Source organism: Saccopteryx leptura, chromosome 12 (assembly GCF_036850995.1).
Source record: "Saccopteryx leptura isolate mSacLep1 chromosome 12, mSacLep1_pri_phased_curated, whole genome shotgun sequence".
NCBI lineage: Eukaryota > Metazoa > Chordata > Mammalia > Chiroptera > Emballonuridae > Saccopteryx > Saccopteryx leptura.
In genome coordinates, this window is record NC_089514.1 from 29,753,327 (window position 1) to 29,767,213 (window position 13,887).

At 41.7% G+C, this 13,887-nt stretch overlaps 1 protein-coding gene across 1 annotated transcript in view; it reads left to right on the forward strand.

The window, feature by feature from the left end:
• COL28A1 (collagen type XXVIII alpha 1 chain) overlaps window positions 1-13,887 on the forward strand; it is a 169,901-nt gene that overhangs the window by 107,993 nt on the left and 48,021 nt on the right. Inside the window, exons 26-27 of the mRNA XM_066353840.1 lie at window positions 4,083-4,151; window positions 6,106-6,174. Of these exons, the coding sequence (XP_066209937.1) occupies window positions 4,083-4,151; window positions 6,106-6,174 (138 nt within the window). The remainder of the gene's footprint in view (window positions 1-4,082; window positions 4,152-6,105; window positions 6,175-13,887) is intronic.

Below are 13,887 nucleotides of genomic sequence, written 5' to 3' on the forward strand. Positions count from 1 at the left end.
GACCCCACGGTCGCTGGCTTGAGCAAGGGGTCACTCACTCTGCTGTAGCCCCACCAGTCAAGGCACATATGAGAAAGCAATCAATGAACAACCAAGGTGCTGCAATGCAGAACTGATGATTCTTGTCTCTCTTCCTATCTGTCTATCCCTATCTGTCCCTCTCTCTGACTCTCTCTCTCTCTGTCTCTATAAAAAACAAACAAACAAAAACTACTTTATAAAAAACTTCTATCTGCCTTATTACCATGATTTCTAATTTTTAAAAAGTTATGTAACATTTTGTACATACCAAGAATACACGAAACACATAGAAGTCATGCTAACACTATTGAATCTACCAGTGTGTTCCTCCTCCCCTTTGCCATCTTTCTATCTTTAATATCTCATATTCTTCTCCTTATTAAGGAGGAATATTCCAGCAAACTTTCCTCACCCTCACTGGTAAGATTTATTTAGTATTGGCCGTGGATTTAAAAAATATACAAAAGCAGGAACCCTCGTAAAGTCCCATTTACCTGCCACACTTTTTCAACAATTGTCAACAAGTAGCCAGTCTTTATCTGTATCCACCGTCCCTCACTTCCCTACTAACGCTGCCTCACCCAGCAAATCCCAGACACCACTCACATAAACTCCAGCGTTCGTCTCTCTCTAGTATAAGAGCTCTTTTTAAAAACTGTAACTGCAATACCATGAGCAAACCTAAAAAAGATTAATAACAATTCCATAGTATCATCCAATTTCAAACATTAACATTTCCCAGTTTGTCTTATATATATTTACTACAGTTGGTTTGTTTCAATTGGGATCCAAATGATGTCTACACATTGCATTTGAATTCACATCTATTTTTAAAATAAAAGATTACATGTCTTTCCTTTTTTTCTTTGCCCTTTCTTTGTGGATTCGTTCTTTGTCCTTGAGGATTTTACTGAAAATATGTTTCTCTGTCCTCTGTTGTTTTATAAACTAGAGTTAGATTTAGACACCTACTCAGATAAAGGTTCAGTTTGTCTTAGCTAGAATACTTCATAGATGAGCCCAAATGGTCTTATTGCATCACATCCGGTGTCTAACATCATCGTAGAAGGGTAGAGGAGAACAGAAACACAAGGGAGGCATTCGTTGTGTCTGGGGTGGGCAAGAAAACTATTATTTATTTATAAATCATTTAATGATTCTGGATAAGATCTATTTGATCATGTTTACTGCTTAGCTACTTAACTGCATTCTGTTTTGCTTGAGGGGCTCAAAATGTAACAGGTGTGCGAATCAGTGAGGTGTAGTCAGAGACACTCACTTGGTGAACTGATTGGCCCTCCCTCTAACAGCACCTTAGATCTAGGCCAGAAAAGAGAGATGACAAAAGTCCATGTAATACAAGACAAGTACACGTTCTCTACTTGAAACTCTTGATGATCGGAGAGATCATGTAAGCTGGGAGAAACTCAGGGCCACTCAATGTTGGGGCTCAGGAGGGGAGAGGTGTTAGAGAGATAACTAGTACCTAGGGTCTCAAAAGCAGTTAAGTAGCAAGAGGAAAAGATAGACTGGAGACCAAATCATGAAAGTGGTGTGTAAGCAAAAGGGAAAAATGACATTATAAAAATAGAGATTAAAACAATTAAGTCAGTAATAAAATATAGTTTGAAAGTTGTCCTCTTTTAAGCCTTGTTTTTCTCTAGAAGGAAAAAAATAAAAGATAGGCTGTTTTTCTGGATAAACAATTTCATCGTTTCTTAAAATCCATGATTTTTACACTGTTGAAAGCTGTCAGCTATTTAGATCCTAACGGGACATGGACAAAACATGCAAAACGTGGGCAAAGCGTGGGAGAGCTAGGTTCAAAGCCTGCCTCTGGTCCTTCTTTTTTCTTAATAGCTTTATTGAGACATATTTAATATATCATAGAATTCTCCCATTTCACGCGTACATTTCAATCACTGAGCAGTAGATTTACAAAGTTGTACAGCCGTTACTATAAATTGGTGTTTGAACATTTTCTTCCCTCAGTGAGGTCCCTCATGCCCATTCATAGTTAACCCTATTCCCGGCCCCGGGCAACCCACTCATTTACTGTCTTTATAGATTTGCCTTTACTGGACATTTTATATATAAATGAAATCAAACAATATGTGTTCTCCTATATCTGGCTTCTTTTACTGCAAATAATGTTTTGGGAGTTTATGCATGTCAAAGCATGCATCTATAGTCCATTCCTTTTTATTGCTGGTTATCCTACGTTCTTTCTATCCATTCACCAGTAGATGGACATTTAGGTTGTTTCCCCATTTGGGGCTATTATGAATAATGCTGTTAAGAGCCTTTGTGTGTAAGCCTTTGGTATGAACATATTTTTTCATTTTCCTTGCTTGTATACCTAGGAGTAAAATTCCTTGATCATAAGGTAAATTCATATTAATTTTTTTTGTACTTTTCTGAAGTGAGAAGCCCTGGGGGGGGGGGTGGCAGACAGACAGACAGAGACTCCCACATGAGGCCCAAACGGGATCCACCGGCATACCCACCAGGGGGCGATGCTCTGTCCATTTGGGGCGTTGCTCTATTGCAACCTGAGCCATTCTAGCACCTGAAGCGGAAGCCATGGAGCCATCCACAGTGCCTGGGCCAACTTTGCTCCCATGGAGCCTTGGCTGCGGGAGGGGAAGAGAGAGATAGAGAGGAAGATGAGGGGGAAGGGTGGAGAAGCAGATGGGCGCTTCTCCTGTGTGCCCTGGCCGGGAATCAAACCTGGGACTTCCACACACTGGGCCAACATTCTACTACTGAGCCACCGGCCAGGGCCCATGTTAAACTTTTAAAGAAATTAACCTACAAATTGTTTTCCATAGTGGCTACACCAGCAAGATATCAAGGTCCCTACGTACCAGGTTCTCCACATCTTCCTAGCCCTGCCTCTTCATAGCCATGCAGCCTTGGGCAAACTTTACTTTCCCCATCAGCCAAGTCGGTGGGGTGGGGAGTTAACATTCACCAAGTGCCTACTCTGTGCTAGACTGTAGAGGAGCACTCACAGTCTTTGTCTCACTGCATTGTTGTCCCCGTGAAATGAAGATACGATTTTCTATGAATTTACTGAGGCTTGGAGGAGCCAGGTAAATTGGTCACCACTATAATACAGGATGGTTGTAAATACTAAATAAAATCAAATTATAGATATGGGCATGCCCAGCAAAGCGTTCGGTGCATAGAAGGTGGCTAATTCAGAGATTTTGATTTTCCCGCTTCTTCCCATCATGATTCGCATCTCAAATAGGTCTAACCACGGGACCTGGCTTACCCTACTCAGGTCCCACCACTTTCCTGGTGCTAGTTGCCTGTGACAGAACTGTTGCACTTTGGAGAATCTGAACGCCTTTATAGACTGGACCCTCCAGTCACAACCACTCTAGTGCCAGAACTATCACAGAGCCAACCCTTACCCTAACCCAAGTAGCAAGAGGAAAAGATAGACTGGAGACCAAACCATAAAAGTGGTGTGTAAGCAGAAGGGAAAAATGACATTATAAAAATAGAGATTGAAACAATTAAGTCAGTAATAAAACACAGTTCGAAAGTTGTCTCCTTTTAAGCCTTGTTTTCTCTAGAAGGAAAAAATAAAAGATGGGCAGTTCTTAAAGTAGCACATTCTTTGTTGCAGAAAATACAGCAGCGGCTAGTTCAGCACAGGTTGTATCTTTTCATGGTTGCTTTTTATTCGGTTTCTTTTCACAATGGCAGTAATTATTTTTCCAAGTTCTAGAGAAGGGAGTTTCAAAAAAAAAAAAAAAAGTATATATTAAGGTTGCCAAAAAGATAACTGACTTGATTGCTTTGAAATCGACCCAGCTGGCTTGAAGATTGAATAAAGGGCAATAAGAAATAAAAACAAATGCTCCCTTTGTCAAGTTAAGAAAGGTACGTGGGATAAAAGGACCCAATAGTGTAGTCAAATTAAAGGGAGTGGCATTTTAAAATATATTTTTAATATGAAAATTTGTATGAAATAATTTTAATATTTTAAATATAACAACATAAAGTGTTTTTTAAAATTAGTAACTTGTCATTCGTTGTCTCTTCAGGGAGAGCCTGGTGTCAGAGGACCGCCAGGCCCCTCTGGACCTCGGGGCACAGGAACCCAGGGGCCAAAGGTGAGCTTGCAGGTTTGTGCTCTGGGTGCGGGTCAGGGACCATCCTTAGTGATGACCCGGTCAACATTAGCTTCATAGTAAGTGCTCATTTTGGTGTTTATTATTTTTTCTTGATTACTGAAGAAGATCTTATCTCATGTCATGCCAACTTTCAGCCAATAGAACATTTATGTTTATGAAGCCGTTCTTTTCCCCGAAAGAAATTAGTAAGCCAGTGTCTCTTCAGCAAGGTGTTTGCAGAGCACTCACCTGGGTGCCTTAGAGGCTGTGTCATTGTCAGGAAGCACATCTTTCCTTTAGCCAGAAGTGCATCAGGTGGCCTTTTAACAGGACGCCAGGGAATGTGTCTGTTGTGTCATATGTGCAGAGCACAACACTAGGGCCTCAGTGCAGTCTAGGGTTATTGTCTCCAGGAAGGGAAGAGAAACTCCCTTCGGCTCCCTTTGTTCTCATTTCTGTTTCTCTTCTTTTGACACCTCCAATTTGGTGAGCATTCATCCTTTTATTCTTTTAATCCAGTGTTTCTCAAGGAGGAAGATGTTGTCTTCCTGTCTCCACCTTAGCAGGACATTTGGCAATGTCTGGAATCATTTTGGGGGTTCACAACCAGGGAACAATTGCTATTGGCATGTAGTAGGCAGAGGCCAGGGGTACCCCTAAATATTTTACAGTGCGCAAGACGCCTCCCATAATAAAGGGTTATCCAGCTCAGAATGTCAATAGCGCTGAGGTTGAGAAGTCCATTTTAATAGTTCATTCACTTGCTCAACAAATTCTTTTTGATTTGTTCAAAAAGTAAGGTAAAGAAGTATCAGGCATGTTTGTAGCAAGAAAAGGTGTCAGTGTGTGACCCAAAACAAATTCAAACTTTAAATAGATGTATTCACGCCCAAAATGCACAGAAGTGAATTAGAATCTTATTATTACAGAGCAAAGGGAAGAAGCTTTATAAGTCAAAGTTACTGAGGATATTAGAATTACTAAGATTTTTTTATCTTTTTTTTTTGTTCATCAACTTAATTTGGGCAGTGGCCTGTTTTTTAGCCTCACAGACTGCTTTATGTGGGTGAAAACTGCCCCAAGAAGTTATCAGTTGTAATCACGGGGTGATGGGAGGATGGGTCTATTGTTTCTTCAGTGTCATCTTTATTTCTGCTTTTTTTTTTTTTTTCTTGCAATGAGCAGGTACTCCTCTTAAAAAAAAAATGATAAAGTTTTTTCATATTGGAAAGAAAATGTCTGACTTACACAGTAACATACTAACCCAGCATTTCTACAATGCTTATTCCATCAAATGTTAATTTGGGAATTTCTGGGATAGTTAAACTAATCTCTGTATTGTGGGACTTCTTAGAGACATTACTATTTTAATATGGGCTACAGATCTCCAAGGAGAATTGCATACTGTGGTGTAGAACACTTTCCAACCTCATCTGACCACAGAAGTTTTTCCTCAAGAAATATGTGGTCCACTTATGCTATAAGGAATACATTGTGGGAAATCATGCACTTTTTGCTTCATTTTCCTGTTTTTGTAAAAATTCAATACCGATCCACATTAAAATCCACTGAATCTTCAACCGCAACCCAAGCGAATTAGCACTCCGGATTGGAATGGAGCAATAGATTAGGCTACAGAGAATCTTGTGTGAGTGGTTTCCACACCCCCGGTGTGCTAGGGGTCGGTGGCAGGGCAGTAAAGGAGCCCACGCTGACAAAGCTACCCGGACGACGCTTCTGCCCACACCAAGCAACTTTGCCTTACATCCTTATTTACATTTGGATCATATGTAAGATTTTTGCAAAGGATTCATGGCTTAAAAATTTTGGAAAACCACTGCTTTATATAAAATACAGTGATCAGACTGAAGTAAGAACAAAGCCAAGAGCAATAATACAGTGTCTCTCTCTAAATCGTCTTACATGTGTCTGCTTGCTCTCCATCTTCCAACAGGGTGACATCGGGCAGAAAGGCTTGCCTGGCCCTCCTGGCCCCCCTGGCTATGGATTGCAAGGAATTAAAGTAAGTGAACAGGACTGTGCTACAGTCACATCTTAATCCACTAGGGTGATGGAGAAGAGAGGTTGTGGACAAGATGAAGTACGACTATTATGAAATGAATTAAATGTAGGCTTAGCCGTTAAAATTGCATCCAGAATTTAAAGGCACCATCCAGAAGTGTAAACACGGTATAAGTACATTAGTTTCACGAATGCTAAACTTTGCATAAATTGCTCGGTGAAAAATTTAACTGTGGCAGTGACTCATTGTGTGGCTGCTCTGTGGCGTCGCTGGTCCTGGGAACCCCTGGAAACATGATGGGCTTCCTGCCTGGGGCACCGCAGCAGCCCCCGTCATTCTCACGCAGCCCCCGCGGTGGCCCAGCTGGCCTGCCCTGCAGAGGCGGTCCAGCCCCTGCGACCTCGGCGCTTTTTCTCAAACGCAGCTGTCTGCTGATTGTATGGATGAATGTGGGTCTGTGGCTCTCTGGTCTCAAGTGGCCTGGGTGTTCCAGCTTCATGAGTGAGGCCAGGAGGTTATGTGATGCCAACATCTTGATCCACTGTGAGCCTCCAGCATTGACCTTTCCCCTAGATATGTTCTCTAGATATGTCAGTAATTCTCCAGGTTAAGTCAGAAGGGACAAGGGTGGGGCTGGGGCTTGAGAGAACTCCTTACAGGGGTCAGGAGGGATACAATGAGAGGGTGGGCCTTTCCAGTCCGAAAGCCACGTATGGGGACAGACAGAAATCTTCACTTCTATACTCAGTCGTCACTCCGGTTTCCCTCTGTCCATCTTTAAGTCAGTTCCAGGCTCTGATCAGCCCTGACAATTCCATAGTACGTTTTCTCCGAGGACCAGCAAGTCCTTATAAAAATAAGATTCCTGGTAGCCCCCCATGACTTTAAGGTTCTGAGATACGTTTGTGAACTGGAACTATCACTCCTGCTATGCATTAAACAAATGAATTTCTATACCACTGGCTTTCATTCTCGGTTTAGGCTTGGACATGACTGCTCCAATCCTAGCTCAGGGAACTCTCCCTGTGCACTGTGGGAAAAGATGGGTTGACCAGTACTTTAAGCCTAGCTGGTTTGTTATCAGTATGGAAAAATAGCTTCAGTGACATGCTGGGGGAATCAGGTGAACACTACCTGGCAGAAGTCCCAATGTCTCCAAAGCTGACAAATAGTGATGACTGCATTTGTCCTATGCTCACAGAGCTAACAAATCAAACTCTGAGACATCTGAGGACCACAGATGGAGGAAAACTCAGTCCGAATGACCTCATCTATCTATAGTCTGACTTCAAAGGTGTAACTGGAAGAGAATAAGCTTTAGAGTCATTTAGACCTTCGCCTAAATCTTTCTAGTTGTGTAATTTTGGGCAAATCGTTTATCTTTGTTGAACCCCAGCCAATATTTAAAATGGGGATAAGAACGCCTATTTACCGGTTTTGTGAAGATGAAATTGTAGAAACTGCCTAGAACATAGTAGTGGGTACTCAACTAGAGCTTGGCCTATGAAGTCAATAGATTTGAATCATGGCTTCCTGATCATTACATTTTTGCCTCAGTTTCCACATCTGAATAACGGGGATAGTGACAGTACTATTTCCTAAAGTTGTTGTGAAGCATGCATGTAATTAAATGAGACACTATGCATAATGCATTTAACACAGGCTAGACACATGGTTACATATGCAGTAAATGTTTTAGTTACTCACATTACTACTCTTTCATGCTTCTCTTTCCTTTCTGTTGGTACGCCGTGTATCTTCCAGGATAAAGGTCCAGAACTCTGACATTCAAGTGATTTAAGCTCTAAAACATAAAATATTGGTTGCATTGATTAGAATAGGTATGACTTCAGTACTCAAAAGGATCCCAAAATGTATAATGACTCAAACATAATAGAGGTTTCTATTCACATAATAAGCCACGTGGGTGCTCCTGGTTGATGGTCAGTTTTCTTCCACATAGAATTTTGGAGAACCTCATCTTCATTATGGTTCCTCCATCTGCTAGGTCTCTTTACGACGCACACTCAGCAAGCAGAAACAGAGAGTATGGAAGAAGTACACTTGCTTCTTAAACTTCTTGGCCCAGAGGTGACAGACATCACCTCTGACCATGTTTCATTGGCAAGTCCCAGTCTCATGGGAAGGGGGTCTAGCTGTGTGCTCAGGAAGAAAGGAACCAGAGGAGTTTTGGTGAAGAGCTGGCATCACTGCCACAAATACAGTAACCTGTTTCTAAGTAAGATAGAAAGTTATTGTTGCTCTGAAGTATACTAGTGGTTCCAGATGAGAACGGGAAACAAGAGCGGTCTCCATGGGAACTTCCAAAGTGCCTCGTCACCCTCCTGATATTGTGGGGGCACAGTCACCGGGGCTTACAAGGACTGGGTTTAGCCCTATCACTTTTTTCAATCCTATCTTGAAAAGAATATCTCAGAGCCTTGATAACTTCTTCTTTACTCCAAGCAGCGTCAGGAGCACCAGTGGGTGATTTAGAAATCGTTTCCAGTAGACAGGCTGAGTACCAGGTAAAGAGTTGGACAAGGTGTGGGGTTCAGTGGGACCAGGAAGTTTCCATTTCTGTCTCTGACAAACTCAGAGCCAGAGGATGAGCTCTTTCTGGTGGAGAGCTGTGGCTCAGAGGCTGGGGGAGATGGGCGTGGCCCCAGAGGAGGGAGGCAGGTCGGCCATGCAGAGCCTGAGGTCATTGTCGGAGATAAGGAGGACCCAGAAATAAGGCATCTGGGGGGAATGAGGGAGGGTTGGACTCGTAGGGGATTATTTGGGATGCCAGTAGCATTTGTGACCAGCAGGGGTATGGAGGTGGGTGGGTCAGCACCGCTTACAGGGCCTAGTGATAGGACAGCCAGAACCAAAATGGCTTCTCCCACCCAAATGCTCTGAAAGAAGTTCAGGGTAGAAACTTAAAGATTCTTAGCTCAATGTCTAAGGCAGGGGTCCCCAAACTACAGCCCGTGGGCCACATGCGGCCCCCTGAGGCCATTTATCCGGCCCCTGCCGCACTTCTGGAAGGGGCACCTCTTTCATTGGTGGTCAGTGAGAGGAGCATAGTTCCCATTGAAATACTGGTCAGTTTGTTGATTTAAATTTACTTGTTCTTTATTTTAAATATTGTATTTGTTCCCATTTTGGTTTTTTTACTTTAAAATAAGATATGTGCAGTGTGCATAGGGATTTGTTCATAGTTTTTTTTTATAGTCTGGCCCTCCAACGGTCTGAGGGACAGTGAACTGGCCCTCTGTGTAAAAAGTTTGGGGACCCCTGGTCTAAGGTGAATATCATTTCTGAGGCAGATTTTTCATTCGTTTCAGCGTGTCAGAGTAATGGTGGTTCTGTGAACTCCAAGCGCTCTTTCTGCTGCGTCAGGTATTTTTGTCACCTTCTGGTGTCTCTTTGCCAGAAAGAGAAACACGTGAAAGAATGTCAGTGCATCGTCGTGGAAGTCTTACATGAAGCTTTGCCAGCCTTCCACTGGGCTCATTACCTGTGACCTGATCTCTTTGAAAGTGTTTCCAGAATCCATTTGATTAGATTTTTTTTAGAGGGGATTCATTACAGCATGGAAAATTTCCCCCCTAAGGGCCAAATAGAAATGATTTATTCAGTGAAATGAAGCTGATCTAAGAGGGAAAAGAGTCTTATTTAGTAAATGTCGGGGGTAGGTTCAACATACACTAAGTTGCAAATGCCTGCAGAAAGAGTAAGAGGTACTGACATTAGAAAGTTTTTCTAGCTTTCTAAACTTATAACCATGTGTATAGTATGATGTTATTATTACCAAGGGAACAATAAGCACACACATTTTAATATGATGACTTTTTGGTGTTTTAAGTAAAAGTTTTCTTTCCCATCCTGACCATAAACAAATGGATAGTTGCAAAAAACAGAAAACAAAACCACCCATGGTAATAGTATATTCACTGCATTCCACCTGAACACATCTTAGAAATTAAATGGAAACAGTAAGGAATACTATAGTTTGCACATACCATAGACTGCATAGATATTTATGCCAGAAACCATCTTTGAATTGACTTCTAATACTTTTTCTGTTATACTTGTCAAGTTCCCACAGTGGCTTCTCTGTGCAGATAGGAGTTGTCGGATCCACATGGGAGCTTTACACTCTAAAGTAGCTTGGTGTGTTGAGATTACCCCTGCCAAAATGCCTGTGGCAGAGAGGGCTGTGACTCAAGATTATTCCTGGGTATCAAAGACCACAAACCTGGTTTCAGACATTGATGGCCTCCCCGTATCATTATAACCTTTATTATTTTTGTAAGCAAATGAAATACAATGGTATGTTCTACGAAGCAGAGCCAGTGTCGGGGAGCCCACAGCATTCCCGATGCAGGTTGTAGGTGCCAGGGAAGGTGTGCGTTAGTGACCTGGGGCTGGCTTCTCAGGCCACCTGTACTACTCACTTACTGCTTCACACTTTCATCTGGCTCCTGAGCCAAGCAGCTTTCTTTCCTTCTAGCCATTTAGGAAAAAGATTTTTTTTTAAAATTTCTGAAGTTGAACCTGAGGATATGATAGTGCATTTTCTTCTCTCGTTCTCATTGTTAAAATTTCCTTTTTATTAGCCAATTCCCCAAATCAGGATTGGAATGGAAACTTTAGGCTTCCAACTGAGTGGGGCTGACTCATCATTACCAACTTATATTTATTGTTTCTTTACCATGAACAAGCCTTGTGCTGTGGCTAGTGACCATCACAGAAGGCTGCTTGATTTCACCTTTTCACAATGACAGGAACCTAAAGGGAAAAATCAATTCCTAAAGCATTTTTTTCTAAAGCAAATACTGAATCTTGTCCAAGGTTTACTACAATTTCCCTAATTCCAAAAGAAAAGTGTGAAGGACTGAAGACTTAGTAACAAAGATATGTCCAATGTCATGTGCTGGTGCTGAATATTAACAAAATAAATTGATAAAAAGACTTAAATTATCACCAAAAAATTATATGAAACATTTTAGTTAAGCAGTTATATACTAAAAGAACTCATCATGCTATAATAATACATAATTTATAACGACGGCAAGCATGCTAACAGTTGTTTTTTTTTTTAAGAACTTTAAATTTTATCTTTCATTTACATTTTACACTCAATACTATTTTGTATTAGTTTCATGCAATGGTGGGATTCAGCCTATTTACACTGATTTGGCAGAGCAGATACCTAAATTTTTGTTGAGTTTGGTGAACCGGTTGTTCAAATGGCACTTGTAATCAGGGCTCTCTCGAAGGTGGGCGTCTGGGCAGCTGCCCAATGTGGAAATCACAAATTTACATTCCTTACTCTTTTTTAACATTTATCTGCACAACAGCGTATTCTAAGTGCCCATAGTAATGTTCATTCCATCCATAGGTGAAAAAATTTTGACAGAACTATGCTTGTAATATTTACTCATTTCATAAAACTCATTATACCTTTGATGAAATACTACATTTTAATTCCCTCGCCATTTGTTACTCCAGTAAACAAACATATAATGTAAAGAGAAAAAGTGCCAAACAACCAGGGATTGACAAGCTGTCATTAGAAATATCTTAAATAACAGTTTTATTGTTTTTTATTAGGTAGTATTTAATATTTTTTATTAATATTTTAAAACTTTCTTATAACATAATCTAGTTTTGTGTACCTCTTTTATTGTTCTTATTTAAGTATTAAATGCATGAAATAATAAACTATCTTTTGGTATATCTTTTTTTTAAACTTAAAACGATCATTAGGGCGGAGAACTGGTTGCTACATTATTTGAATCCCACCACTGGTTTCACGTGTACAGCATGCTGACATTTTAAACTGCTCTTTCTCTCCCCTTCCTGTTTCATGTCTGCATTCGCTGCCTGCTACCCACCTACTCATATCTAATATATAAAGATATAAATACTATATAGTTATTCCTTTTCCTTCTTGTTACAGGTAGTGTCCATATAAAATCAAGTTGAGTGAAGGACTTAGATAAACTCCTCTTAGATTCTGCTGCCATCTTTATGGGATTTCTCATACGTTTCACTGTTGAAAATTTATAAAAGGTATTTCATCTTTTGCACCCATCCATGCTTAGTTAGAAGTAAGTCCCTGGTATATTATATTCTCCTCTCCTTCTTTGGTCAAGGGAAGAAGTCCCTTGACCACTCAGAGCTGTGAGCTCAGAGAAAGCAGTGGGGCCAAAATACGTTCTCTACATTCTCTATGCTTCCTCATTATCTTAGTCCAGCCCACCAGCCTGTGGGCTAGGCTCTGAAAACTAGGGCACCGTCCCGCCTACGGTGGCACTGTGGATAAAGCACCAACCTGGAATGCTGAGGTAGCCTGTTCGAAACCCTGGACTTACTGAGTCAAAGGCACCTACAAGAAGCAACTACTAAGAGTTGATTGCTTCCTGCTCCTTTCCTCCTCTCTCTCTCTCTCTTTCCCTCCCCTCTAAAACATCAATAAATAAAAATCTTTTTTTTTTCTTTTGTATTTTTCTGAAGCTGGAAACGGGGAGAGACAGTCAGTCAGACTCCCGCATGCGCCCGACCGGGATCCACCCGGCATGCCCACCAGGGGCAATGCTCTGCCCCTCCGGGGCATCGCTCTGCCGCGACCAGAGCCACTCTAGCACCTGGGGCAGAGGCCAAGGAGCCATCCCCAGCGCCCGGGCCATCTTTGCTCCAATGGAGCCTTGGCTGCAGGAGGGGAAGAGAGAGACAGAGAGGAAGGAGGGGGGGTGGAGAAGCAAATGGGCACTTCTCCTATGTGCCCTGGCCGGGAATCGAACCCGGGTCCCCTGCACACCAGGCCGACACTCTACCGCTGAGCCAACCGGCCAGGGCCAATAAATAAAAATCTTAAACAAACAAAAAACCTTAAGACACAGGGATGTTAAGTGTCCACAGTTACTCACAGCTACTCCTCTATGCAGCCCCCTGCAGAAAGCACTTTTCGGTAGTAAACAAGACAGGGTAGATATTAGAGAAAAATGATCAGCTTGAGACTTTCAAAAGGAATGCCGCTCAAAACTTTCTGTGCATGTTGGAATTAATAGTTGGCCCTTCAAGATAGGAGATATATTCAGTGAGGTCTTATTTTTTGATAATCTAAAAACATTTTTTAAGAGAAAGATGTATGAAAGCTCACTTCTTTCCCCGAGTGCAGTGCTGTCAGAGGCGGGCTGGACTCAGTGACCTTTTGAAATCAATGGGCAGAAGACCAGGCACTGCCGCGGGATGGGGCTGGCCCTGTAGCTGCCCGCGTGAGGCTGCAATAACTGCTTTGCCGTCACTCATCCGGTTTGGCCGGTTGAAGGACGCACTCTTTTGTACTGCAAACCTCTGTAATCTAAACGCATCTGTCATCTAACTTGTTGTAATTGCTTTTACAAGTATCTTAAGAACTTTACAATTATTGGCTTTTTATTATCAGCACCTTTGCTTACCTAGTTGCGGATATTACTTCTCTTTAAATACAAGAAGTGATGGGAAATGAGGTAAATGACCTGTTCAAGGTTGCTCCGAAAATCCCTAACAGAGCAAAGATTGTGGAGTTTTTCTAGGTATTCTGTGGCTCAAAAGGTTGAAGGCTAATAAAGTTAGCCACAGAATAATTCTTCTTTCATCTTGGGGAAAATTCCTTAATCATAAATGCTTCAAAAACGCTTCTCACATTATCAGGAGGGGGACCATAGGCCCAACTGG